At 51.7% G+C, this 25,858-nt stretch overlaps 2 protein-coding genes across 2 annotated transcripts; one reads left to right on the top strand and one right to left on the bottom strand.

Annotated features, from left to right (window-relative positions):
• Positions 1-4,413: 4,413 nt before the first annotated feature.
• Positions 4,414-16,953, top strand: CUEDC2 (CUE domain containing 2). The gene is made up of 9 exons (XM_059821427.1): positions 4,414-4,605; positions 9,868-9,961; positions 10,811-10,954; positions 11,272-11,333; positions 12,769-12,902; positions 14,034-14,204; positions 14,548-14,609; positions 16,250-16,310; positions 16,703-16,953. The coding sequence occupies exons 2-9, from the start codon at positions 9,888-9,890 to the stop codon at positions 16,847-16,849; spliced, it is 855 nt and encodes a 284-aa protein (XP_059677410.1). The 5' UTR covers positions 4,414-4,605; positions 9,868-9,887; the 3' UTR covers positions 16,850-16,953.
• Positions 16,954-18,175: 1,222 nt separating this feature from the next.
• Positions 18,176-20,341, bottom strand: FBXL15 (F-box and leucine rich repeat protein 15). The gene is made up of 3 exons (XM_009815709.2): positions 20,105-20,341; positions 18,846-19,348; positions 18,176-18,486 (listed from the first exon to the last, which is right to left on the bottom strand). Exons 1-3 carry the CDS (start codon positions 20,285-20,287, stop codon positions 18,297-18,299), a joined length of 876 nt encoding a protein of 291 aa, XP_009814011.1. The 5' UTR covers positions 20,288-20,341; the 3' UTR covers positions 18,176-18,296.
• Between the last annotated feature and the right edge of the window lie 5,517 nt (positions 20,342-25,858).

Genomic DNA, 25,858 nt, shown 5'->3' with positions numbered 1-25,858 from the left:
AGCATTTTCGGAGTTTGACTTACGCTTTCAGCTGTCTGGCTTCTATAATACACCCAGCAGAGGGCTCCAGGACCCCACTCTTGCTGCTTGTCCTGAAAAGCCGCAGTCCTCCCAAGTCCCTGCAAAATTGGAATTGGAGAGTTGGAGTCTCCTTTGGTTGGAGCAGAAAATCTGGGAGCAGTGTGTGCTTTCAAAGGGGTGTACATAAGTTGTTTAAATTTCCGTAAAGCTCTGAGAATGAACACTCGTTGCTGTTTAAAGGAAAAAAAAAAGGGGACTTTGTTCTCAAAATACACTTATTCTAAATTGCAAAAATGTGTCTCTGTAGCGGACTGAAGAAAAATCACAATTAAAGTGCAGTTTGGTTTAGTAAGAATAAAAGCAGTGGACAAAAATTCAAGCTATGCACTGATATCTAGGCTTAACAACAGGACCGAGAAAATATTTTGGACAGTCTCAAGCACACATATGAACGTGTGATAGGATTAACTAAAAAAAAAAAAGGGAAATAAAGACAGAATATCAAGAAACACGTCCCAGTAATGAGCTCCTTTCTTCAGATTAAGCCCCATCGCTGGAGCCTTTCAAAGCTAGAGTAGACAAAAACTGCAGAATACCCATTGTAGGGAACATGCCTGCATTAAGCAGGGGGCAAAACCAGGTGGAAAGGATACTTTTTTGTTCTCTAATTTCAATTCAAATGTAAAAGAGAAGTTAAAATTACTCACTTACAAATATCCTCCACCCACATATTAAAATGCCACAGACAAACTTATTTCAAGTACGTTATACAACAAGGAGTTAATAATAAGCTGGAGAAGGAACAATTGATTCAACACACTTGCATTATTCATCACGTTTGTGAAAGAATATGAATCCCATCAAATAAACAGACGGTGTGTTAACTTCCCTGGTTTGCAGTAGCCTGTGACTGACGAGTAGAAGGACTCTCCAAGAACTATTTCCTGTGATGTTGCTCCCTTCTGCCTGGAGCCTTAGTGAAGGGTGTGTTTTGTGGGTTTGTATGGGGAATCCCTAGGGAGGTTTTATTGAACTTTAGGTCAAAACCCTCTGAATTTTACTTTACATTGGGAAGCTATTAAATGCCATATTTGTTCTGGTCTCTATTACCAGTACTACAATACTGGTCATCTTCCATTAGTGTAAATGGAAAAAAAAAAGGAGGAACTGCCCTTTGACATCATTTTGGATTAGAGTAAGGTGGGAAGATGAAATCTCAAATTGCAGCAAAGTATACTGAAATAGAGAAGTCTAAGTAGTTATAGGAGAATTTTAGTGGCATTTTAACTTAAATTTTCTCAGACCTCTGCTTCACAGCCCAGCATGGGTTTCTCCTCCCTTCATTACCCCCAGGACAGACTGCCGTGATGATCAGCCAGATTGATGGTCAACTTCAAAGTCTTTGTAGTAGAAAAAAAACCAAACAGAGGTCCTGTCTGTTGTTGTTCTGAAACCTATGATTTACAAATCATAGGATTTGTAAGGATTTACAAATTTTCTGAACTGATGGCATCTGAGAACTCTCAAAATTTCTCATGGTCCTCAAGGTTTCCAAGCAAATCAAGGAAACTACAAAGCAGACTGAGGCAAAACAAATAAATCCTTAAATTCTGCTGACAAATAGAGTGCCATGAACCACCTGTGGAAAAAGCTGGTAGAACCTCATATACTTTCGTAACATAAACTAGTTTAGGAAGTTCTCTTCTAGTTCACTCAAGAATTGACAAGGGAAGTTAGGTCAGACAATGTCACTGCAATTGTTTCTCTTAACTTTAAAGATTGTTAATTTCTAGGGGCTTTATGTGTGCTGCTTCATTTTCTTCAGAAATTCCCCTTCCACTTCACTGTGATGTAATCCAATTTCTACTGTGTACCTGCCCCAGAAGCAGCTGCATTTTCAGCATGTCGTTTATATAGCACGGTCACACAAGCTGAAACCCATCCTAGAAATTGAAGGCTTGTTGGTCAATTTTCAAACTGTTTCCCAAACTAAGGTAAAACCACAGATTGGAGGTCAGATAATGCAGCATAGCTGATCAGTTTCAGTTAATGTATGGGTAAGTGCAGCAAAAAACAGTCAAAAGCAGAAGAATTCAGAGACAGTGAATACTCCTACAATGAAGTATATTCATACAATGTCAAGGGACACCTTTATTTCCATTTAAATGGAAATAAACAATGGAAACAGACTCTGCTCTTAATGACACTGCAGTGAGTATGGAGTGATGTTCCTTACCCAGCTGGTGTTACTCTGGATTTTTCCTGGTACCGCCAAAGGCAGAATCAGGCTCATTTGTTTGGTATTTAGGAACACATTACTGAGCAGCATGAGTCAGAGAGTAACTATGCCTTGCTGCGTTAGGATTTTTATGAAGGAGAAGCACCTGGCATCACAGAATTACTTCCCCAACGCTGCTCCAGGAAGCACCTACTTTCATTGTCAGAGCAAGTAAACTAACAAGCATCTCACCTGGCTGGGGAAGGGGTCTACAGCCAGCGAGCAGGGCAAAAGCTGCAGTCCTGTGCCACAGCACAGCTCTGCTGCGGCTTCTCTAAGAGCCCGCGGCTGCCCTAACGTACAGCAGCCCTCCAAATCGCCAGAATAAAGGAATAAGCGCAGGGTGGAGCGGGGAGGCTTTTTAGCAGGAGAGGAAACAGAGCCAGGAGACTCTGCATGCAGCTCCCAACTTTGGCAAAGACAGCAGCTTGGGGAACATCCCCCAGACAGTGCTTCCACCCCACGAGAGCTTCGGCCACGGAGAAGCACCCCGAAGAGCAAGGCAGCTTTGCCCAAACTTGAAAATGTTCCTTTTCCACCAGGGAACACGTCTCTTGTGCTTGGATAGTTTCACTTCAGTCTTCATGAGGGTGACTGCAAAGCACCGCACGTTCCCGCGCCCCACAGAGACGCCTTTGTACCCCCACGGCCTGGGCGTGCTCGCGGCTGCCACCTTGTGCTGTGTTTTCTCCCCTCTCTGCCTTCGCCCCAGGTGCTGACCCATACCCCGCTCGCCTCGGGGCGCCAGCCCGGGCACCGGCAGGGGCTTCCCAGGGCACACCGGCGTTTGGGAGGCACGTCAGCTCCTCAGGGCTCCGCGGCGGGCGGCTCGGAGGGCGCCGAGCGCAGCGGTGAGGAGAGACCACCCCGCGCCCGCCGCCTCAAGCCTCCTGCCCACCACCAAGATGGCGGCGCAGGGAGCACGCCAGCACGAAACCGCTCTACCCTCCCGCGCCCGCCTCTATGACTGGCGGCGGGCGCCGCCACGTGACGCTTTCAACCGCGCCGCGCGGGACCTGCGCTGGGAGGGAGCGAGGCCGCGGCGGGGGCGCGCGGGCGATCAGGTGACCCCCACCGCCGGCGGCGCCGCGCGCCCGACCCCTCCCTCCGCGGGGCCGCCGGGAGGGAGAGGGAGCGGGGCCCCCCGGGGCGGAGGTGACCCCGGCAGGCCGCGCGGTGGGGCGGCGGGCCGGGCCGTGGGGACCGGCGGCGGCCTCCGGGGCACCGCTGCCGGCGGGCTGCGAGGAGCCAGCCTGCAGCCCCCTGTCACCGCCGCGGCCGGTGTCGCCGCGGCGGCGCCTCGGGGAGGGCGGCAGCCTGAGCAATCCGGGCGTTTGGCTTAATCCCCGGGTCCGCAAGGCGGGGAGGCGCGGGGAGCCGGCTGCTGCCCGGGGAGAGGGACCGGGGCGGGGGGGCGCCTGCGGGCCGTGAGCCGCCCGCCACGGACCGGGGGCCGTGTCACAGCCCGGGCGGGGCGATGTCGCCGCAGGGCCGCCTGCGGTGCGAGCAGGCGCCTTGTGCGAGCGGCGTGGAGATTCGGCCGCAGCGAGGGGAGCGGAGGGGGCTCGGCCTGCACGGGGGGGTCGTCTCGGGCGCGCCGTTGGTCTCTCGGGCCCCTCGGGGATGGGTCTTGCCCGCGAGTGAGGGGGGACAGCCGCCGCGAACATCGGTAACGCCCCGGAGTTACTCAGCCGGGAGTTGCGGTCCGGCGTGGCGGTGCGAGGTAGGCACCAGCCGTTCACCCAGCGTGGGGCTTTGCGGTGCTTTGGCCGTGGCGACGCGCCACAAGCAGGCGACAGCAGCGAAACCCAACACTCACGTTCTGGTCTGTCCCGTTAAAGCCGCCAGAAACAGCTTCTGCTTCACAGTGGCGCTGAGGCCACCGGTGCTTTTGGAATACGTCAGTGATGTTCAGAGACCACTGCAGGCCTTGCTACAGAAATTGTAAATGTTGAAAAACATCCCGACGCGGCAGTGAATTTGAAGGCTGACAAGCGCGCTATTCTCACATCCAAGCTAGCCTTTCATGTAGTACATTTTATTCCAAAGGGTAAAGCTGTACCCTTTGCATTAGGGGAAACAGTCACGAGTGACATAAAGCATAAAGACAGCAATGTACAGAGAATGATTCTGTTGTGCTCCCGCTCCAGCTAATTCAGCTTTCCTTTCCCATGAAGGGCTCCCTCATTCATGGCTTGGGCCAAGGAGTCATAGGATGCACTGTCGACTCTTCTGCAGGCACTGAAGTGACTTTGTAAACACCGGCCGTGAGCGGAGATCCTCGCACAGGCAATACTTCTGCTCAGGTAAGGGCCATGTCTCAGCAGAGCACCACCCAAGTGCAGCCGTCCAGCGTAGATCTGCAGGGAGGGAGAAGTCTGGCCACTGATACTACTATCTTCTATTACTGTAGTTTAGTGGAACTAAGTTATTAACAAAAGCCTTATTTTAATGTTAGAGCATGAAGTAGTTAATTGTGTTAACGTGCACAGTGACCTCAGCCTGCTTTCCCATAGTAACCACACCATGAATGTCCTTGTAGGGACTTCTTTAGCAAGCAAAACAAAAAATGGGAGCACTAAAATTATGTCTGTAAGGTGTTATTCAGCCTGGAAAGTTTCAGGAGGTAAACTAGTTCAGTGGAATATAGCCACAGCTCTCTCTCTGTCCTGCAGATCTGGCTTTTGAGAGATTTCCTCTGAGGCTGTATGTCACAGGCTACGCTGAGAGCTCCTTATATCCCAGGGATCCGCACTTCCCCAAGCACAGACACGCGCACGTGCACACACAACTGCATGAGACGTGCTCTGTGCTTTCTCATAACAAGTTTTCAGAGTGAACTGTCCCTGTCCCATTACTTACTCACTTAAGAATAATTACTGAAACTTGAGCTAAAGGAACCTTCCCAAGGTGTTTTAGTCAATCCCTCAGCCAGATCAGATTTACCTGAAGTTTCTCTAACCTGTTCTGAGAATCTAAGCTGTACAACACCCATCTCCTTCCACTTGCAGAAACCTCAAGTCATTGGTAGGCAAATTTATAATCTCATAAAAGTTGATATACATGCAAATGGCAGATCCTCTTAGCTCAGAAACATTTTCCTAAATTGGTTTTCTCAAGTCTGTCTTGTTAATGTAAAGTCCAAGGCATAATCAATCATTCCCATCCCATCACATTGACCATTTGAGAATGATTACCGAAATTTGAGTTGAAAGAGCCTTTGGAAATGATCTAGCTGTATGCAAACACTTCAGATTTTCACTTTTTTTTTTTTTTTAAGGAAGGTAGATTCATACAAAAAGAAGCCAACTTTTCTTGAATATAGCATAAATAGGTATTTTAGACACCACAAGGATTATGGTGCTTTTAGACGGGTATTATTTCTGCAGCTGTTTTACAAAAAAAATCCCAAATTTGACATTAACATGTTAGGAAGGAAAACGCAAGGATGATGGAGATTACTAGGTTCTCAAGACAGACAGTAGGGTGGCAAACTCTGTTGAGCTGCTGGCCAAAGTATCTAGTATGGAATAATTTTCACATTCACATTTTGAGAACTAGTACCACTTTTCTCTGCCTGAGGTGAGGAAATACATATGCCACGCGATATTATGTGGATCAAGTAAGCACTCCTGATATTTCAAACCAAGCCTGTCTTAATGAGATGACATACAGTGCTTCACTGCTCACTCTTTAATAATAAACCCCAAGAAATGCAGAAGGACTTTCATAGATGTGTTTGAATCAGCTGACAACTGCTGAAGAGATCTTAAAATCCACATTGCAATTATGGCTGGAAGTTTAAAATGATGGTAATACCGTTTCAGTAAAATTGAACTCTCAGGAGAGTGATTTCTCCTGTCTTTGGGTTTTAGATCGTTCTGTGCATTATAAATCTGTGCACATAGGATAAGCCCTTCTAGTAAATCTCCCCCTTAACTATTGCAGGTCATCACTAGAAAAAATGTGGCATTTGAAGGTATAATGCATAAGGTGTTTTGGTGTCCTGAGTTACGTAATTTAAACTTGGCTGTATGGGGAGGAATATGCAGCAACATCATCTTATTCCTTGAAGAATCCATTTTAAAGTATTTGTACGTAGGTTTTTAATCAGGTCCCTCTATTTCAAGAAAATACCCACCAACTCTGAAAGGCCAGAGGACCTTCAGGACTTGTCTTCCACAAACCTCATTCAGCCAAGACTGTTGTGCATTACAGATCCCCTAGACGTTAAGTTTTGTAAGGACTGTTTACCAGGGAATAAAATCTCTTCCCCCATAGCAGTAAATGATCAAATGTAAGTGCATTTGTCTCTCTTGGTGCCTCTGGTTTTATAGGAGCAGAGATGGGTTCTTCAGGTGAAAGGGCGATGGCTGACCCTTGAAGAAGTACTTCAAAGGCAGGCTAAAGGTGGCGGCTTGCCTTCTCTGGATGTAAACCTTAAATCCAAGTGTGCTGGTGGATGGATTTGTCTGTGATGCCAGAGAGAATTTATACCCAATGGTTAAAACCTGCTGCCTTCTTTCCAGTCACAGAGACAAGGAAACAACTTTTGTTCACATCCAGCGTGGTAACTCCACAGGAAAATACCTGAATATTTTCAAATGCTTCACACCAGCATTTCTTGTGGTTGTCAGAGGTTGGGGAATGGATTCAAGACCAGTTAGTGACTGGCCGTAGCTACGATACCCCTGTTGCTGAATTATTTTTTTCTGTGTTTCTCTTGTCCCAGTCTGACACTTGCCTGCAAGTGCCTTTGATTAAGGAGATGAGTGACTTTGCCCATTCTATTGATCAGAATAAATTACCAGCAGCTAATTTATGGACCTCACAAAAGTGCCTTTGACATGGTGAATTGTGCTCTGTTGTTCAGGTAATTGGGTTGTCAGGATATGTTATTGGTTACTATAGAGTTATCTCTTTCATGGAAATGGACAAAATCTTTTAGACTTCCAGTTCCCAGGATGTCATGAAGACTGCGTCAGAAGGAAATAAGTAGTATTCTTAATAGTAGTGACTGTAGTAAGAACGTTTTGACTGCTATATGTTGATTTCCCATCCCTGATTTCTGTAGAAAAGAAAATTACTTTTCTTTTACTTGCAAGTTCAGGGGACTTGGTGGTTGCTAGCATTTGCAGATTCAGCTTAAAATGGGGGAAAAACGTGCTGCTTATGACAGTATTCTTGCCAACAGTGAGATTCAAAATCTTATAACTGTTTTTTTGATGTATGCAAAGGGTAGAACAAAGCTCACCTTTTTTTTCTGGATATGTTGCAAAGGTGACAAAGATAAGCTTGGTTCTGTCACACCACTAGAGAACACACAAAACACACAGAAACAACAAACGGGCAGTGGGAAGGTGTTTTTACATGTGGTTGTTTTTACAGCCAGCATCCACACTTGCAGGCCATGACATGCAAAAGTAAGAAAAATGCGAAGAAAGGATCCTGTGAGGCTGGAAAATAAAAGCAGCACAGGAACTCAGGAACTCACTTCGGGTGTTTGCATGAAGAGCTCCTACCTGAAAAAGTTTGGACTCTTGTTTTCCTCTAATGCTGTGAAATGGGAATTTTCTAATTGAAATTATAGGAGGCAAAGAAATTTTTTAGCTTAAGACAGAAACAGCAAACAAATAATCCTTTCTGGTGATGCCTTCCTGTGGCTGTTTCTGCACGTGCTGTGTTTGAATACACGTATGTTGGTCATACAGTGGTAGGGCATTTTTAACTCACTGTTCATTTCCCCAAGTGAGAGTGAGAGGCACATGTAAAGAAGGTTTGTTTTCTTTTTTAGTTACTGGATCTAGATCAGTGGGAAGGTTGATACTAATAGTAGCTGCAGGAAAGTTTAGGGGATTAGATGCCTTTTGCGTTTAGCTTTGAACACAGTGAAAATTGGGGCAGTTCTACATGAGTATGTCTCGCTGTTCGTGTCCCGCTGCTGTGAGGTTCTTTCTGTATTTGTCTCTCTGCTGCCCCAAGGGCATGGCACTGGCACAGCGATTCAGTAAGAGATGGTCCTTCAGGAGGCAAAACCTGTGTTTGTTCAAAGCCCTGAAGAGTAGAAGAGCACAGACTGGGCATATTTGATGGGGAATCACTGCAGGGAGATGCAATGTGGGTTGCCATATACCCAGCAAGGCACTTTTGCATAAGCCTGTGTCACAGCTTTCTACCTCGGTATCGAGAGTCGAATCACTAGAGCCTCAACGTGACCATAGCCAGAGGCAGGTCTGGCTGGCTTGGGTGTGCTCCCTGGGCTAGCCATAAACAGAGGAGTGCGTGTGTGCTCTTGGCACCTGCAATGGTGGCCAAGTGCAGCCAAGTCCAACTGCAGATGGACCTGCCAACATGCTGCTGGGATTTGGTTCTCTCTAGGTCCTGCAAGAGCAGTGCTGAGTACCATGGGGTGGTTTTGCTTATCCTGCTAGCTCTGGAAGTCTCATCTCAGGAAATGCCAAACCTTTTTGATTCCCATGGGAACATGGGAATCGTCTCTCAGCAACCCACACGACTGCTCCGCAACATCGGTGTCAAACAGACCTGGTCAGGTCCTGGGGCGGTTGGAATGAGGGAGCATGATGACCTTTGGAAGCTCTCTGGCCAGTGAGCACATCAGTTTCTTTATACGCAGGGCTAGTTTCCTTCCTCAGGAAGAACTCGGTGCTCACACCAGGAGTTTGTCCACCCAGCAGCTTTGTAGACCTCAGGGGAAAGGAATGGTTAAGGAACGGCTTTTCTCCACCCAATTCAGTCTAGGCCCAGTACTGATAGCTGAAGGAGGGCTGTGGGCAGCCCCCCTCTGCCATTGCTTCTGTAGGATCGCTGTGATTCTTAGAACTCCCCTGAGTTTTGGGTTATCAAGCGCCCCTTGTTGCAACTGCATCGTCTGCAGAATGGCTCATTTACCGAGCACAACAACGGGCTGCTGTTTGGGCAGGATTCCACTGGCAGTCCATGCCTGACCTGGAGACCTTTGATATTTTGGCTGGCAGACTAGTTGTCTGTGCCCTGCTTGGTATTTCCCTGTAAAATATGCTCTAGGTTGTCCTTTCTTTAGGAGACGTTACCCTTCCTCCCACTCATTTTTGAGTCCGAGCATCACTGCGAACGCTCTTAGCTGGAAGGTCCACCCCTTTCTGCAGTGAGCATGCAAACCCACTACCCGCTGCATCCTCACCGGACAGCAGAGCATTCCAGCTCAGGAGGTGTCTCTGAGGTCCTGCAGCTGGACATATCTGCGTTTCAAGCTTTGCTTCCTGGAGGGGACATTTTAAATGTACAGTACAGCTGCGTACTGCCAGCATCAACACAAGCAGGAGAGGCCCAAGACACTGGGCTGCTGTGGGCGCCGTTTCGAGTGGATCCTCATACTGCTGCTTTTTGGTGATGTCTTTGCCTGCTGTTACCCAGGGATGACAAGACACATTGGAGGACTTTATGAATTGTTCTGATGGGAAGAGCACACTTGCCTATACCATGCCTACCTGTTGATCTTATTGATATTTTGATCTGCTTCTTGCATTTGAAATTACATGGAGTTTTCTTTTTCCTTCTCTTTTTTTTAGAGAAAAAGCTTTAGAGAGACATGGAGCTTGAAAGAATCATTCGAGAGACACTCACATGCTTCATCCAATCCCACATCCCTGCTGCAGATCTCAGGTGTGTTGAGGTAGAAAGATCCAATATGATTGTTCTAGCTTGAACTCTGCATTAATTGTCCCTCTGCACAATATACTGAACTCCAAGTGGAGCTCTGTAGCTTTCCTGTTCTGTGCTGTGTGTTCCTTTTCCTTAAGTCAGATCCAGGATGCAGATAATTTGCACAGGCTCTGATGAGAATGCTTGAACAACTATCGTTTAGCATTGCAATCTAGCACTGTCATTTCTTTGACGACCAAGATGATTAATTTCCTGTCCAGTAATAAAGACTAGCATGTGGGATTCCCTTCATTCCACAGTGTTCCCAAAGGGCTTTCTGAGCAGCGTAATGCTATGTCAGGGCTCTCCCTATTTTGACCTGTGCCTGCATGCAGAGATACAGCCACCTTGAAGCTGGAACACGGCAGCTGGTTTTGCAGCTGGTGGCAGCAGTGACACAAGCGTGGAGAGCAGCAAGCAGAGAACACTGCATCCCGTAGAAATTGCAGCTTGGCAGAATATGATGACCTCACCTGAAACACCAGTCAGCGTAGAAAAGTCAGGGTTTGAGCACTTGGAATATTTTGATTAGCTCAGCTGAAGCACCTACAGGAGCACATGCTGCGGCTTTCATTCAGTGCTGCCCAGGAGGACAGCATGCAGTATTTTATCTGTAAATGCTTCCCACTCAACCACTGACCACCTGCTACCTGGCTTTACTGGTGGGATCTTCCCATAAAATACACTCCACGTAGGTCCTTCTGCTGCTCTATTAGAAAGACACAAAGTTAGGGGGAATGGGGATAGAGAGAGAGAGAAAAAATTGGCAGTTGACCCTGCTGCCATGTCCTGTGTTCTCTCTGTCTCCAGTGGGATGGATGATGTTTTCTTCTCTTACATCACGGGTGTCCTGGAAGAGCTGGGCTCACCAGAGTCCTCTGAGGAGACCTTTGACATGGACACCTTTGTGGAAATGATGGAGGCGTATATTCCTGGTTTTGCAGAAATCCACAGGTACGTGAATGTTATTGCTTTGTATGTGCATGCCATGCACTGGGGGCCTGGACCCAAGTCCCTAAGTACCATAAATTGTTTTGTTATACCCACTTGAAGAGGTATTAGTACCAAATTGTTATGATTAAGTCAGGCTTTGCTGGAATACACAAATGCTAATCCCAGTATAGTTTGCAGTTAGGCCTCAACCATCTGAAATACCAGTTTATTTTATTGGGCTTCCCATCAAGCCTTGTCTTTCTGTAAATGGGTAGCCAAGTAGGATAGGCTACAGCTTTTATTCCTCACACTAATCATACAGCTTCTGTTTCTTGCAGTGGGGATGTTTGTGAAATGATGTTCTCCCTCTCAGAAAGGCTTGGTGAAGCTCGCAACAAAGGTGAGTTACACAGACAATTTCAGCACAAGAAAGTATATTCTGCACATGTTTTCAGTATTAGTGTTTGGAGTTGAGCAATGTCACAGGATAAAATACAGTCTTGTTCGCTACATTTAGGATCTCTTTTTTTTTTTTTGTAATGTTCAGTCAGGTTTTTGATATTAATACATGGGAGGTTTGAGTCATATGAAATACTGTCCAAGACATACTGGCATGACAAACACTGGACCAGATCTCCAGATAGCTCTGTTGAGATCAAATCCAGAGTAATAAGGAAGAAACAGCAGATACAGGGCTGCTTGTTTAAATTTTTCTGTAGGTTAATTCTGGAAGTGAGCATTTCCACCTGCCTCTGATAGCCATCTGCCTAAGCCACACTACCACTGGACAGCCCATGTCAGGTGCATCATCAAATAGAGAGTCCAACTGATTATGTGTATCGCTTCTAGACTTTGAGCATCCTGAAAGCTCACTTCCCATTCACCTATGAACCCTGGCACGGATGCAAAATCAGCAATGATGTGCTCTAGCCTGCACTATGCAGGACTGCAGAAGACTACAGTATTCCAATGACCCTTTCTAACCTCAGCATTCCTAGATCAGCTGGATTGGTATACTAATCAGCCCCAAAGGTACTTCCCACTAAAGAACAGATGGGTGAAGTGCCTGGATATTAAACCTTTCAGGACACACCAGTCTGGGGTTTGCTTATCTAGCAACATCACTGCTGCCTTAACAGGAGCCACAAGGCTACACAGCATAGAACAGACAGTCCTGTCTTACCTTACTTGCTGCTTTCTTGAACTTGACAAAACCTACTGCTCTGGTCCCCTGCATCCTACCCTTTGAGGATCCTGATATAGCCAGAGTGTGGAAGGACAGCACCATCCCAGATTTAGAGAGGACAGAACAGAGGTGAAATGATTCTTACAGTGACATAGAAAGAGCCTGTAAAGAGAGGTGCATCAGAGTAACCTGACCACAGGATGTGCTGGCTCACATACAGCCTGGGGACTAACAGAGCTTATTCCCAAATTCAAAATCAAAATCACACCTTAGTTCAAAGCTAGAGCAGGCACCAGGGAATTCTTAGAAATGTAACAAAAATACCATTAAGTATCCACAGCCAAAGCACTAGAGGGCCAAGAATTGACAGGTTGAATTGAATTTGCAAGCAGCCCATGCCCGCTAAGGCCTGGAAGTGCATCGCTTGGGCACTCCAGCATGCACTAGCACTGCCTTCCTGGAGGTCAGTGTGAGCAGAGCTGCAGCTGTCCCTGCTGAGGGCAGGAGGAACAGTAGTCCTTCCCAGTCTTGTCACTTAAGAAGGGATTTGCGTTGGCACACAATGCACTAGCAATCTAATGCCAACAGAAAGCACAGAGCTCTAGCCTTAGTGGGACTGTTCCTCAGAAGATATCACTATGTCTTTAAGAAAAACCTGGCCAAAAGGCTGTGGAAAGCAGGAGCGAAGCACCCTCTGAAGACCTGACCAAGGGCCAGGAGCCTGGAGCCGGAGCCTGCAACGGGGAAAGGCTGTGCACTCCAACAGAGGGAGCCAGGGCCCAGGTATGAGCACCCCGCAGAGGAGCAGGAGCACTGGGGACGGTCACCCAGCACTAGGCTACCAGCACCACCTGAGGGCGTTTTCTGGCTCTGGAAGGAACCACAGCATAGGCTGTGACATGGCATCACTGGTGTCTCTGATCTCCATCGTATGGCCTGGGCAAGACTGTGTCAGTAAGTGGAAAATTATGTGCTGACAGAAGAGCGTGAGCCATCGCTCTGGCTCATCCTTTCCAGCCACTGGAAAGGATGAGCCAGAGCGATGGTTAAGAGAGCCTGTCCCATGGCCTCAGAGATCCCACAGCAGCACTGTGGGGATGCCTCTGTAGCACTAGCCAGGCCCCAGCCCGCTTCACCCTGCTCCCCTAGCCTCACTCCACAGTTTGAGCTGGATCACCATTTCTCTCCCCAGCTATCACGCAGTATCAGCACCAGAAACAGTCACGTCTGGGTGTCCGTCCTGAAGATGCTGGTCCCACCCTCAATGACCTTCTGTTCTGTGCACTTACTGAGCTATATAGCACTGAGTCACTGGCCCAGCAGTCCTGATCCTGCAGCACCATTCAGCATGACCCATGCTATAGGCATTGCAGCACCTGGCAGATCCCCCCACCTTCTTCCCCCATGCTCTGCTTACTGTTTCTCCAGTACTGATGTCTTCCTGCTCTGCAGCTCAGTCATTCTGTGTCCACAGCCTTCTAGCAAATGCTGCTGCTGCACTTTCTTCTGATGTAGCCACAGGTCACTGTTTAGCAGTCCCATCCCTTTCTGATCAAAGCACATGTAACTTCACAAGGTGAGGGGGAGTTCAAGCATTTGCACCACAGCGTCCAGAAAGTTCACTCCCCTTAGGAGACGCATAGCATGGCCACACAGATGGGCCAGTTCACAGCAGCCCTACTTCAAAGAAGGTTGAAATAGAGGGGGAGGAGATTAAGGAAGAGTAACGCTTTGTCCTTGCAAAGATACAATCCCCTGTTAGCTTCAGGAATGGGATTTAGTCACACTTGCAAGGAGAGCGAGCCTTCAGCTAACGGCAAGCTGAATTTCCTGACTTAATGCAAAACCAGGCCCTTTTCAATAGCCTGCTCCTTACTACATCCCCAACTTACCTCTGTCTCTTGCTCCAACTAGGAAGGCGATGACTTGAAGGATGGAGTGGAGCTGCTACTGGAGATGTTCCCAGCCTGTACCGTGAGCCAGGTGGAGAAGGCACTTACCATGGCCTTGGGGAACTTGGAGGAGGCAGTGCAGTTAATTGTGGAGGAGAAGGTGGAAATTGGCCCAGCAGGTGCGAGTGTGAAGGTACTGTACTCTGAGCTGGGTGGCAGCAGGCCAAGGAGCAGCGCAGAGCTCAGGGTCACACAGGTGGCCCAGCTGTCTGCTGCAAGTAGAAGCTTTGACCACAGGAACTCTCTGTGCAATGAGCCAAGGGGATCACCCAGAACAACAGCCCCTCTCCCTCCCTTGGCTCTCTGAATACAAGCTGTGCCCACAGCCGAGCCAGCACCCCAGAAGAGCTGTGGCTGGCACCCTCCTTCCCACAGGGTCTGGAGTGCTGCACCAGCAGCTGGGCTCACCAGGCTAGCAGGGGGGAAGCTGCATGTCCCACATGTGCTGCTCACGCACCCACCTTGTCTCCTCCCAGGAACTGGCACGACCCCGCAGAGCACCCAACCACGAGGAACTAAAACAGGTTATCCTACAGAAGTAAGTACCCAGCAAAGAACCCCTTATTCTGCTCCCAGTAAAGGAGGAGGTGGCAGTTTGGGTAAGGTCAGAATGACAGTGTGGTCTATAAAGAACTTGGGGTGTATAATGCTTAGTAAGGATGCTGTGAAGCTGATTTGGGTATAGCTGAACACATCTAAGCACAAGTATAATCATCAGGTGGGAAAAAACAGGTTTGGGTTTCTTTTAGAGCTCTGGCATAGAAACAGGTTACCTGCACCAGCTGGGTCACAGCACTGGCTGTGTGCAAGGTTTCAGCCTCCTACAGGTACAGTGTAAATCACAGTACTGTCAGCTGAGGTCCCGGTTAAAGGTTCAAGGCACAAACATCATACTGCAGCTCAGGTAACACATGGTGACTTGTAGAACTACAGCAACTCATTCATATCTCCATCCTTGGAGACAGTCCAAACAAGGCTAAAGATATCTTTAAGAGACTGCCTGTACAGCAGCAGTGGGAAGATTAAATCTCAGTTGCTGAAGGTGTGAATTCAATGTGTTTAAAGAAACCTCTCTGAAGTCCTCCTATGGACTTCTTGGGAATGGAAGTGGCTTTAGATTGGTTTACCTTTATTCATTTCCAAAAGCATTTAATTCTCAATAGGAGAGCCCACACTGTGGTTTTCATCGATCAGCTTTAAGATCTCAGCTCTCACGAGTGTCCTCCTGCAGGCAAGCAGATTCCACATGTCTATCTAGCCACGTCTTTTCCACCACTTCACATTCTTCCCCAGTGATAGAATAAACAGCTGATGGGCTAGGGAAGATAAAGCAAAGCAGAATGGCATCCAGACAGAATTAGCAATCCCTGTCCTTGCCTGTCTCCTTTGCAGGTTTGTTTCAGAGTAACATGCAAGGGAACAAAAAAAGCACCAGCTGATAGTTATGTTTCTGGGAACTTCACTTTAATGACATTTTGGCAACATCCTGTACTTTAAACATCACTCAAGCACAGGTACAGAGAGCAGATCACCATAGCAGAAGACACACGGGAGCAACTATAATAAGTACTGAGGGAGAAGTCAGCTGTGCTGTCCACCTACTAAACCAGCACCAAAGTCTTAAAGAGTAGTAACTCAGCAGTACAGCAAGCAAATGCTTGGGCCCTGACGTCTCAGTCACACAGGGAATGAGGTGACGCTTTTATGAAGTTGCTTCCAGCACAGACCTGTTTTGTAGTCAAGTACTAGGTGGAATGTGAAAGGAACACCATCTCGTGAGGGCAGAAGCAGCCAGCTTGGTCCTGTAATCTCACCTGTCTCCTTTGGCTGCCATCACTTGGGCTGAGAAGGAGCAAAGCTGCCCCAATGGCAGAGCACACCAGACCTCAGCATCTCAGTTCTACAGGGGTTGTCAGCATTCTGGACAGCCTGAGTTTTCAATAACCTTCACATACAGCTAAGGATGCTACTCCAGGAGAATCCTGCTGGATTCTCACCAGAAAGGTGACACACTTGCTCATTTCATCCATGGGGGAATGTTAAGTGCTTCTAGCGGCAATCTAGGCAAGTAGGACACATTGCACAGCCACTAACCAGCAGGGGAGAAAGGACCTAGGCTGTGAATAACCCCAGGCAATGCATGTTACTGTGTTCAGTTAAATGCTTCTTGTGTTTCAGATACATGATGGTGGATAGTGCAGATGATCAGAAAACACATCGGCCGGCTCCACCCAAAGAGGTAAGAGGAACAATGCCAGCTCACTAGCAGTTTGAATGTCCTTTCCCTACAAGGTTTAAACATCAGACTGCAAGTCCAAAAAGCAAAGGGGCAGTCCCAAAGCAGGACTGTTCAGAGAGATGCTAGTCAGCAAAGAGGGAAGATTAGCTTAGCTAAGGTGCTGCAGGGTCTGTCAGTTCCTACCACTCCTGACTAGAGTGGCTTCTGCTCCCCCCATCAGACAGTTTCCTTCCCAGTTTTCTCCAAGATTTCCAACACAAAGGACAGGTAAAGCAGCCTACCCCAGTCTCCTGCACCTGCGCCCCAGAACACAGCTCTGCTGCTGCTCGTCCCCTCCCTTTCCCAGCAGTGTGGCTGGCTGTCCACTTGGTGTTAATGTCTTTCCTCTCCAGGCTCCCAAGAAGCTGATCCGCTATATCGATAACCAGGTGGTGAGTACGAAGGGAGAGAGGTACAAAGACATCAAGAAGCCTGAGAGTGAGGAGATGAAGAGAACATACATCAGCCTCAAACCAGCCAGGAAGTACAAGTTCCACTGACAGTCAGGTCCTCCTGCTCTTCCGCCTCCACCTCGCTGGCCAGGCATGCCAGGATGAACATGTTGGCACTGGGGATGAGGGGACTCCTCCACCTGTCACTAACTGGAACTAACCTGGGAGCCAGGACACTGCTTTCAGCTTCCTCAACTAACCCGGCTGACAAGGAGGAGCCTTCCCTCCTTGTGTAGCTGTCCCTCTGCCCCCAGGGGCACACTGCAGTGGCTCTCCAGGGTGTGGGCATTCTCAGCTACTCCTTGCATGGGACATTTTTAGATCCAAGATGTGGCTTGTGCTTTTGCAGCAAGCTTTTTACAAGTCTGTGTGCACTGTTGCCTGGAGTGCCAGTGTTAATAAAGATGATGTGAGTTGGTGCATAGTTCAGCTGCCTTTGATCCCTCCTGGGGCCAAAGATAGGAGCAGGGTGATCCTCCCTTCCCCTAATTACTCTCTTCATCACATTCACCACAAGATGTAGGTTGTTAACCAAACAGCAGCTAATGGATACAAGGGCTGAGGGTGAACTCCAGACCAGAGCTAAGCTCTGCCTGCCAACACAACCTGCAGCACCCCATAAACTCCAGCTGACAGTGTGGCCACGGCTACTGCCATTTCTTACCACTGTTGAGTGCCAAAGCTCCAGCCACGCAAGACAGAGCAAGATTTAGTAGCAGGCCTAGGCGCTTCCGAAACGTTAAGTCAGAAGCTGGAAGAAACAAATGGCAATGACCAACTGCTTTCAGTGACAGCACAGCTAGGTTTGGTACCTTTCCATCAGTGAAACTGTAGTTAGGAAGAAGCGTGTTCTCCCTGAAAACAACTCTTGCCTTGCACTAGCCTAAATCGGCACCCTTGGCCTGGACAGACACACTGCCTGTGCCAGGGCCACGCCAGCCCCTTGGTGCCAAGCTGGACAGTGGCCGCGGGCTGGAGCTCAGCTCACTCGCCCTCCTCCTGGAGCCCAGAGGGGCCTGCCCTCTCCCAAGAGGAGGGCTGGTGGCTTTTCTCCTTTCTGCTCCAGCTGGCCTGATTTGTTCCCAACAGCTCTGCTGGCATGCTCTGCACACCCACCCCAGGGGACAGTCCCCATCAAACACTCTACTGCTCTCTGGACAGCTGCCACGGAGATTTAAAATACAACAAATAACAAATCCTATCTATTAGCTGGCCTGGCCAAGGCCTGTTCAGCACCATGGTGTTCCTGCAAGTCTCTCACTCTCTCCATGCCACTGCAGAGGGAGTTACTTTCCCCAGAGGCACCAACGAAGCCCACTCGAGAACACCCAGTGGCTGCTAAACAGCCCCAGAGGAAAGAGTAAGCCCCGCTCAGGCCAGCCTCACCAACAGGACCAACCTCTCCCTCTGCATGTCTCTGCAGCAGCCAATTCCGGCATCCTCCCGGGATAAACCAGCGTCACGTCAGTCCACCCCCTCCCCGGCAGCAGCAGTTCTAGATCTGGAGGTTGATGAAAGGGGCGAAGCCAACCACATCCTGCAGGAGAACGAGAGCCCTCTGCAGCGGAGGCTCCACATCCAGCTCCACCCCACGGCTTCGGAGGATGCTTAGGCTGGACTCAGCCACGTTGTGGCAATGCTTCACCTTCAGCGAGCGCAGCTTGGGACAGTACTCAGCCAGGACCCTGCCAAGAAAGAGTGCACATGCAGGTTGCAAGCCAGGACTCCTGAGTGCACGACTCACCCTCTTCTCTACTTCCAGCAGCCCAGCACTCATGACTGTGCCACACATGCACCGTCCTTTGGGAGAAGCACCCTAGTGGTCTGAGAGAAACTCAAGGGACATGGTCAGATCCCAGACCTCCCTCCATGACATGCTGGGAAATTTGCTGTTAGTAGCACACAGTGCCTCTCCTGAAGGGTCTGCTAGTGGCTTCTCCCCCAGACTGCGCTCTCATTGCTTTCAGCATGAAGAAATCTGACTTTTCTCTCTGGTTCTCTTCTCCCCACCCCAGACACCTGCCATCCCCATGCTGCTCACTACCTGATGGAGTCATTCTTGACTCGTAGACACCCTGTGAGGTCCAGGTGCTCCAGCTCGGGGCAGCACTTGGCAATCTCCTCGACTGCCATATCACCCACATTGGCATTGACAGCCAGCGACAGAGACTTGAGCCTGCTGCACTTCTGCACCAGGTAGCAGATGGCCTCATCCTTCAGCTGGCGACAGGCCGTCAGGTCCACAGACTCCAGTGCCTTGCAGTGATCAGCCAGGCTGCGCAGGGACAGGCTGTCCACCCACTCGCAGTGAGCCAGGGAGAGTCGGCGCAGGTTGGGGCAGCTCAGCGAGATGGCTACCAGCACGTGGCGGCTGAGCTGGGCACAGCCTTTCAGCTGGATGTGGTGCAGGTGGTGGTTCTGCCCAATGACAGGGAGCAGCTCCCTGTCCGTCAGCCAGTCGGAGCAGTTCTGGAGCGCCAGCTGCTGCAGTACTTCGTTGTCCTTCAGCAGGTTAACAAAAGCAGCTCGAGGGATGGCAGGTCCAATCTGTGTGGGGAACCCAGGAAGAATGAGGCATCCCCCAGGGTTTCAGATCAGCCTGATCCTCACCAAATACTCTCTACCCTCTCTTCCACTGTGACAGTGGTGACCAAAGCCACCCTCTCCCTCTCCTCATCCCAGGGCAAACCCTGCCATCAGGCTCTCCTCCCCTCATGCCAAGGCTACTGCCACAAGCTAGAAGATGCTCTGGCTTCTCCATCCCCCATCATCACTGTATCATCATCATCATATACTCGTGATGAGGTCCACACCTCTGCTCTCCAAAAGATCTTTGCTAGACCATTCTGTGTCCTCACAGAACAGCAACTACTCCTGTCTTTCTGAGTCCCAGGCAGTGTCTCCCAGGGCCAGCACAAGCTTTCCCTGAAGACCAGGCACAGAGTTACCTCCCATCAGACCTACCCTATTGCACAACCTTTGTGAGGACTGACACGCCCTGCCACTTTGGAGCTGGCTTGTGTTTCTGCCAGCAGGTGCCCCATAATGGCCTGGGTGGAGCTTCCAGGCTCACTCCTCCCAAGGCCTCTTGCTAAAGACACTGGCATTGCCGGGCCCTGAATCACAGCCTCTCCTCCCTGAGCCCATCCGTCACTAGTCTGACACCCGAGCCATTAACCCAAGCTCCTAAGCAGAAACCAGACTCCTTGCCGGGGGTCTCTTCTCCCCACAGTCAGATGCTCCCCTGTTAGCTCCAGAGCGTAGGACATCTGTGCCTCCCCCAGCCTCAGAGCCATCCAATACCTGGCTTGAGTCAAAGCAGCGCATGTTGGCCAGGTACAGCTGGACGAGAGACTGGAACGACTTGCTGACCCTCTGCAGGCACAGGAGCTGCTGCAGCGGCAGATGACAGAGGATATGTGGAACCAAGATGTCTTCCCAGGGCAGGTCCAGGAGGCATCCCCTGGAGGGGGTCAAACTCATCATCAAACGCCAGGGAGCCGGGCTACAGTGAGAGCCAGGCTAGATCACCTCACACCTACTGCCAGGTGCCTCTAGGAGGAACAGCCAGAAAGAAAGATTCAGCAATGTCTCCCACAGTCAGCCCACAGGGTAAAACCCCTTGGCTAGCCCTCAGCAGGGCACGCACCTGCGTCACCTCCTCCCCAGCCTGGGACGTTCACTGCTTAGGCATCCGAGCACTGCCCTCCAGGAGAGCTCGGGTGAGGCTTTCCACCAGCTGCTTAAGGAGTCCCTGTCCCTCAGCAAAGCAGCAAGTGACTGCTGCACATTACCACACCACCCGCACAGAAGCTGTGCCCAGCTTTCACGTCTAAGCATCACTCTACCTGGCAGCTAGTCCCCCGCATCCACGGCCGAACCACTCGGGCACCTTGCGAGGGGGAGAGGGCAGGCACCTCCTTCCCGCGGGGAGCAACAAGGCTCCGGGCTCCCCCCCGAGAGCTCTCCCCCCGAGGAGCGGGGACACAGCATCTCTGCGGAGATGAGGCCGCAGCCTCGGACGCCGAGGGGAAGGGCAGGAGCCAAAGAAGGAGCGGAGGGGTGCCGTCAGCCCTGAGCCCCCCGAGCTGCGGCTGGAGGCCGCGGTTAGACTCGGCCTCAGCAGAACCGGCAGCTGGGGGGGTTCGCCCGCGGCCGTTCCCCCTCCGCCGCCCTACGAGGCCCCGCTCGGCCCCAGAGCCGCCCCTGGGCCCGGCTCCCGGGCTGGCCCGCCGCCGCAGCCAGGGGCCTGTACACCCCACACCACCCCCGCAGGGCCCCATGGCGAGGTGGCGGCCCCGGCCCCGGCCCCGGCCCCGGCCCCGGCCCCGGCCCCGGCCCCGGCCCCGTACCTGCCGCCCCGCCGGGGCAACCCCGGCTGCTCCATACAGCTGCGCCTGACCCCGCCCCCGACGCCGGCTTCCAGGCGCGACGTCACGCCGGCAGGCGGAAGTGCGCGCGCCCCACCGCCACGCCCCCGGGCCCGCCCCCTTACCTCGCCCCGGCGGCAGCCCGCGGGTTACCGGGGCCCGGCCGGGAGGCACGGGGAGTCGCCGGACAACGGCAGCCCTAGGGGCGGCGGGGGGTGCTCGGCCCTGCCAGGCCGGGGCACCGGGCAGAAGAGAGCGACTCCAGCGCTGCGGCCGGGCCAGCGCGGCCCCGCCGTCACAGGTCCCACCGGTGCCCCAGCGGCTCCCGCAGGCTGCTCCCAGCGGCGCGGTGCTCACACCGGCCCCGGTACCCCAGCTCCCCGTGCGCACCAGCTCCCCCGGGCACACCACCTGTCCCAGTTACCCAGTCCCCCAGCGCACACCGGATCCCCGGCGTACACCGGTCGCTCCAGCCCCGCGGCTACCCCGGCTCCCCAGCGCCCACCGGCTCAGGTCCCCGGTGCACACCGGTCCCCAGCGCACGCCCTTGCCCCGGGGCGGGGGGGGCGGCCTCGCGCATGCGCAGCACGGCGGCGCTGTCCGTTCAGCACCACGCGGAGCCCGGACCCGCCGCTGCCGGTGAGCGACGGCGCCGCCCCCCGCCCCGCCAGAACCCCCGGCCCGGCCCCCAAACCTCCTGCCCGGCCCCGCCGCTCTTCCGGCGGGCTCTGCCGCCCCCTCCCCGCCCGCAGGAGCGGAAGGACCCCCGGGAAAGGCCGGCCCCCGAGGCTCACAGTTCTCACAGCACCCCCGAGCGGCAGCCGCTGGGCCCCGCTCCTCCGCCGGTACCGGGCTGCCCGCCTCCCCACCCCCCCAGGGCCTGGGACGGGACGGCACTGCCCTCCCGCGGCCCGCTGCCCCCAGCCCGCATCCCCCCACCCTGCCAACCGGCTCCCCGCGCTTCGCTCCCCCGCCGGTGCCCCGCCGGCCCCCGTAGGCCCGGGGAGCGAGCGGGGTCCGTCCCCTCGCCGGCAGCTCCCGCGGAGAAGCGGACCGGGCTCCTGCCGGCGCAGTTGCCATAACGACTCCAGGCAGGGCTCCCGCAGAAACAGGCGCTGCTGTTTCCCCGCCGCTCTCCTCCCCGCTGCCGGTTTGCGGGGCAGGCACCCCCGTTGGTACGGCACTCCTACTGACGCACACCGCACCTCAGAGCTGGCCCGGGACGGGTGACCCCATCGCTGGCTCCAGTCTGAGCCCTGCCGCCTTGTGCAACATCAAGCTGCTGATCGCTGCTGGCAACAGGCACTATAAAAAGATCCACCTGGCAAAAGAGTAGGGCCCACATACAGTGAACAAGTCCCAGATCCCTGGTCCCAAATTCCCTGGAACAAGTCCCAGGTTCCCTGGAAAGCAATGACCTGTCTATGCACCCTGGTCTGCTCATTCCGTCCCAATGTTGAGGCTGGTTTGGGGAAAGGTCTTCTTACCCCAGTGCCTGTCCTCTGGGGGTAGCTACCCACACCACCTGTCTGCCCCTGGACATGTAGCACTTCCCCCTCGAGGGTCCCAGGGGCTCCCTGAGTTAGCACAGTGCTTTTCTCATTCACAGAAGGACAAGTGAGGCAGAGATTTTCAGTTTTCTAAAGCAGCTGAGAATACCCCTAGCCATGGCCTGGGACAGCCCTTCCTTCCCCTGCAGTGGGGGCACAGAAAGCTCTGGGAGTGCTGATCCTGCTTCTAGACTGCGGTGGTTCATTTTGCTTTCAGGAGGTTTCAACCGTGTGCTCACCCCGTTCTTGAGTTCCTGCTGTGAAATAGAAGTGTGGCGTCTGACATGGAGTCCCTTAATATTGCCCCTGTAAGTGAATGACTGTGACTGAAGCTGGCTACAAAGGAAGCTTTTTGAAATAGTGGTCTTGGTCTGGATAGGAGGTGAGGGAGCACCAGTGACCAAAGGAGTGCAACACTCAATTACATCTGGCCTTTGCTGAAGGCTTTCTGTGCCAAAACAGACCTGGCTGGGAGCCCGCAGCTTGTGTTGAGTCCTTGCTCGGAAGAGCTGTGTTGTGGATTGCTTGTTATCCTTCCTGAGCAACACGTGTGCTGGGCTGGCAAGTGGGACCTGCTCTGCTCCCACACCAACCTCTGTTTATGTTTTTCTTTTCATCTGATCCAGCTGGGCTGCCTGAGTCACTTCCCCAGGAGCCTGCTGGTAGCAGGGCTCAGAGGAGGGCTGAGAGTCAGCCCAGACAGATTCTGGGTACCACAAGGAGATTGGAAGGCACTGTTATAATAGAGGCAGAAGTGAGACATGGTTGTGTTTGTTTGAACTCTGTTGCATCCCAACCTTTTCCTGGCTTGCACTGCACATGGAGAAGGTGAAGACTCTCCTATCTTTAAGATCTTGCCAAGGCAAGAGCCTCAAGAGTTGGTTAGTGCAGGGCCATCTCTGCTGAGCCACTCATGGCACCATTCAGAAATCATGCCTAATCCAGCTCACTTCAGCCTGCTTGCAGGACAGCAGTCACTGTGCTAGGGCTGGGGCACTGCAGCATCTCAGGCAGTGCTGGCTGTTTTCCAGATGCAGCTCTCAGGGTCAGCGTTGCCCTGGGAAACAATGAACAGGTCTTGGATCCTGCAGCCTGAAAACAGGTTCCCTAACACCACACCACAGCAAGTGCGGTGGGGTCCTTGGTCTGGCAAACCTCTTTAGCCCCTGAGCCCAGTGCAGCCCTGAGTTTGCTGTCTCAGCATTTAGGGGAATGCAAGCAAGATGGGGAAGAGAAGGGTGAACATGTTAGCTGTGTCAGGGCACAGCAAGGGTGGCTGCCCCTGAAAGGGCAGGGGCCTCCCCAGCCAGAGACCAGACACTCAGTACCTGTCCAGTGCCCTGTGGGGACAACTAGGATCAGCCTATCAACAAGCAGGGCTGAGGTCCACCTAGGACATGAGCCTACAGGGCAGGGTCCAGATCAACAGTGCCCATAGCCCAGCATGAGAATAGCCAAACTAAGCTAAGCTAAACTAAGCTGGAGATCAGCACCCCTACAACATTCCTTAACAGGCACTAAGAGCCCCAGGCTGATCTTAAATAGAGCTCCTGGACCTATGGGCAGGAGTGGTGGAGGTTCCAGGTGAGGCTGGTTAGGGCCACTAAGGTTTATTAGTGCCCCCAGGGCCCATACAACTGTTGGTCTGTGATGAGGTTGGTTGGTCAGTTGGTTGGTTTGAGGCTACAGCTACTGAGATGTATGTGCCATGTACTAGGAGTCATGGACAGTTTCCAGCTGTGTAATGCTCAGAGTGTTCTCTTTCTTCTCTACAGATTGACTGCAGATGCTGAAAGAGCATTAGAGCCTTTTACTGTATTGTAGGAGTGTATGCTGAGACACAGCTTTACACCATCAGGATGTCCAGTAGAGCTAGCAACTGAGGACTACACCAATGGTAAGGATCCCAAACCAGTACTACTTTTGTGCTCATGTGTGTAAAGTTTTCCTGTAGGTAGAGTGGCTGTGGCACAGCTGTACAGCACTGCAGTACAGGGCTTGGGTGGTGCTATCTAGTGTAGCTTAGCAGTGAAGGGACAACTCAAAGCAGGCAAGCTTGGAGGACCAGAGCTTTGTTCTGTTCTGCTCAGTCCAGAGTTGTAATAAGCTTCTGCCTTTCTGGTGGCATATGGTTTGCCTAAGCTGGGTCTGCATTTTTCCTGAGATGTCTGTAAGGCTCCTTTTTAAGCTTCAGTTAGGTGCACATTTCTAGTTGAGCCCTGATACTGCAAACTGGTCTGCCAAAACAGCTTCCTGAGTTGGCCCTGATGTCAGGGAGATCCCTTAAGACCAGGGGAATTCACCTTCCTAGTCAGCAGTAGGATGAGGGGAGAGCTCAGGCTAAAAACTTCCTGCTATAAGCTTGCGTAACTGCTAGCTTCTAGATTTTAAAGAGGATGTGGGAAAGATTATCACAACTGCTCCTGTAAGACCAACCAATTCTCTTAATTTATCTTCTAAAAGGAAATAAAAAGGGCTGTGATCCTGTTCATGTGCAAATCTGCTGGTGGCTGTAAGTGCTATAAGTTCAACTGTAAGCCTGGTGGAGAAAAGACATGAGAAATGGAGCTGACAAGCGCTTAAGTTAACCCAGCTGGCATGGTTCCAGCATATGTCCTGTTAGCTTCATGGCACAGTGTGTGCCTGGTGTCATTCAGACAGCCCCAGCTCCTGGCTTAAAGAGGGTGCCCCTTGCAAGATCAATGGCATGAGCTTGGAGGTGCTTCCCTTTCAAGGGGGAACTGCATCTGTCATGACTCACCACGCATATGCCCATCACTTCTGTTTTGTCCCCTTGTAAGACATTGTTTTGGATCAAGTGCATCTGAAGCTGCCTGTTCCCAGAAGCAGTGCTGGGCTGTGACACCCGTGGTGCTTGCAGGGCAGCTGAGGAAGCGTATTGCACAGGTACCTTCAACAAGCCGGGGACACTGGTCAGTCCTGTGGCTTTCCTGTTATCCCAGTGACCACTGATGTCCTGTGAGGGAAAGCAGGGCTCCTGTGTCAGGCCTTGAGCTGATCCATAGTGACGAGAGACCAAGCTGAGCCCTGAGGGGAGGAAGCAGATTAGCTCACAACAACTGCTGCAGCAGCTTTCTTGTATCTTCCTTGGAAACATATGGTGCTGGCTGCTCTCT

The sequence above is a fragment of the Gavia stellata genome, chromosome 9 (genome assembly GCF_030936135.1).
Source record: "Gavia stellata isolate bGavSte3 chromosome 9, bGavSte3.hap2, whole genome shotgun sequence".
Classification (NCBI taxonomy): domain Eukaryota; kingdom Metazoa; phylum Chordata; class Aves; order Gaviiformes; family Gaviidae; genus Gavia; species Gavia stellata.
The sequence above is the reverse complement of the archived record's forward strand: the minus strand, read 5'-3'. Positions and strand labels throughout refer to the sequence as shown.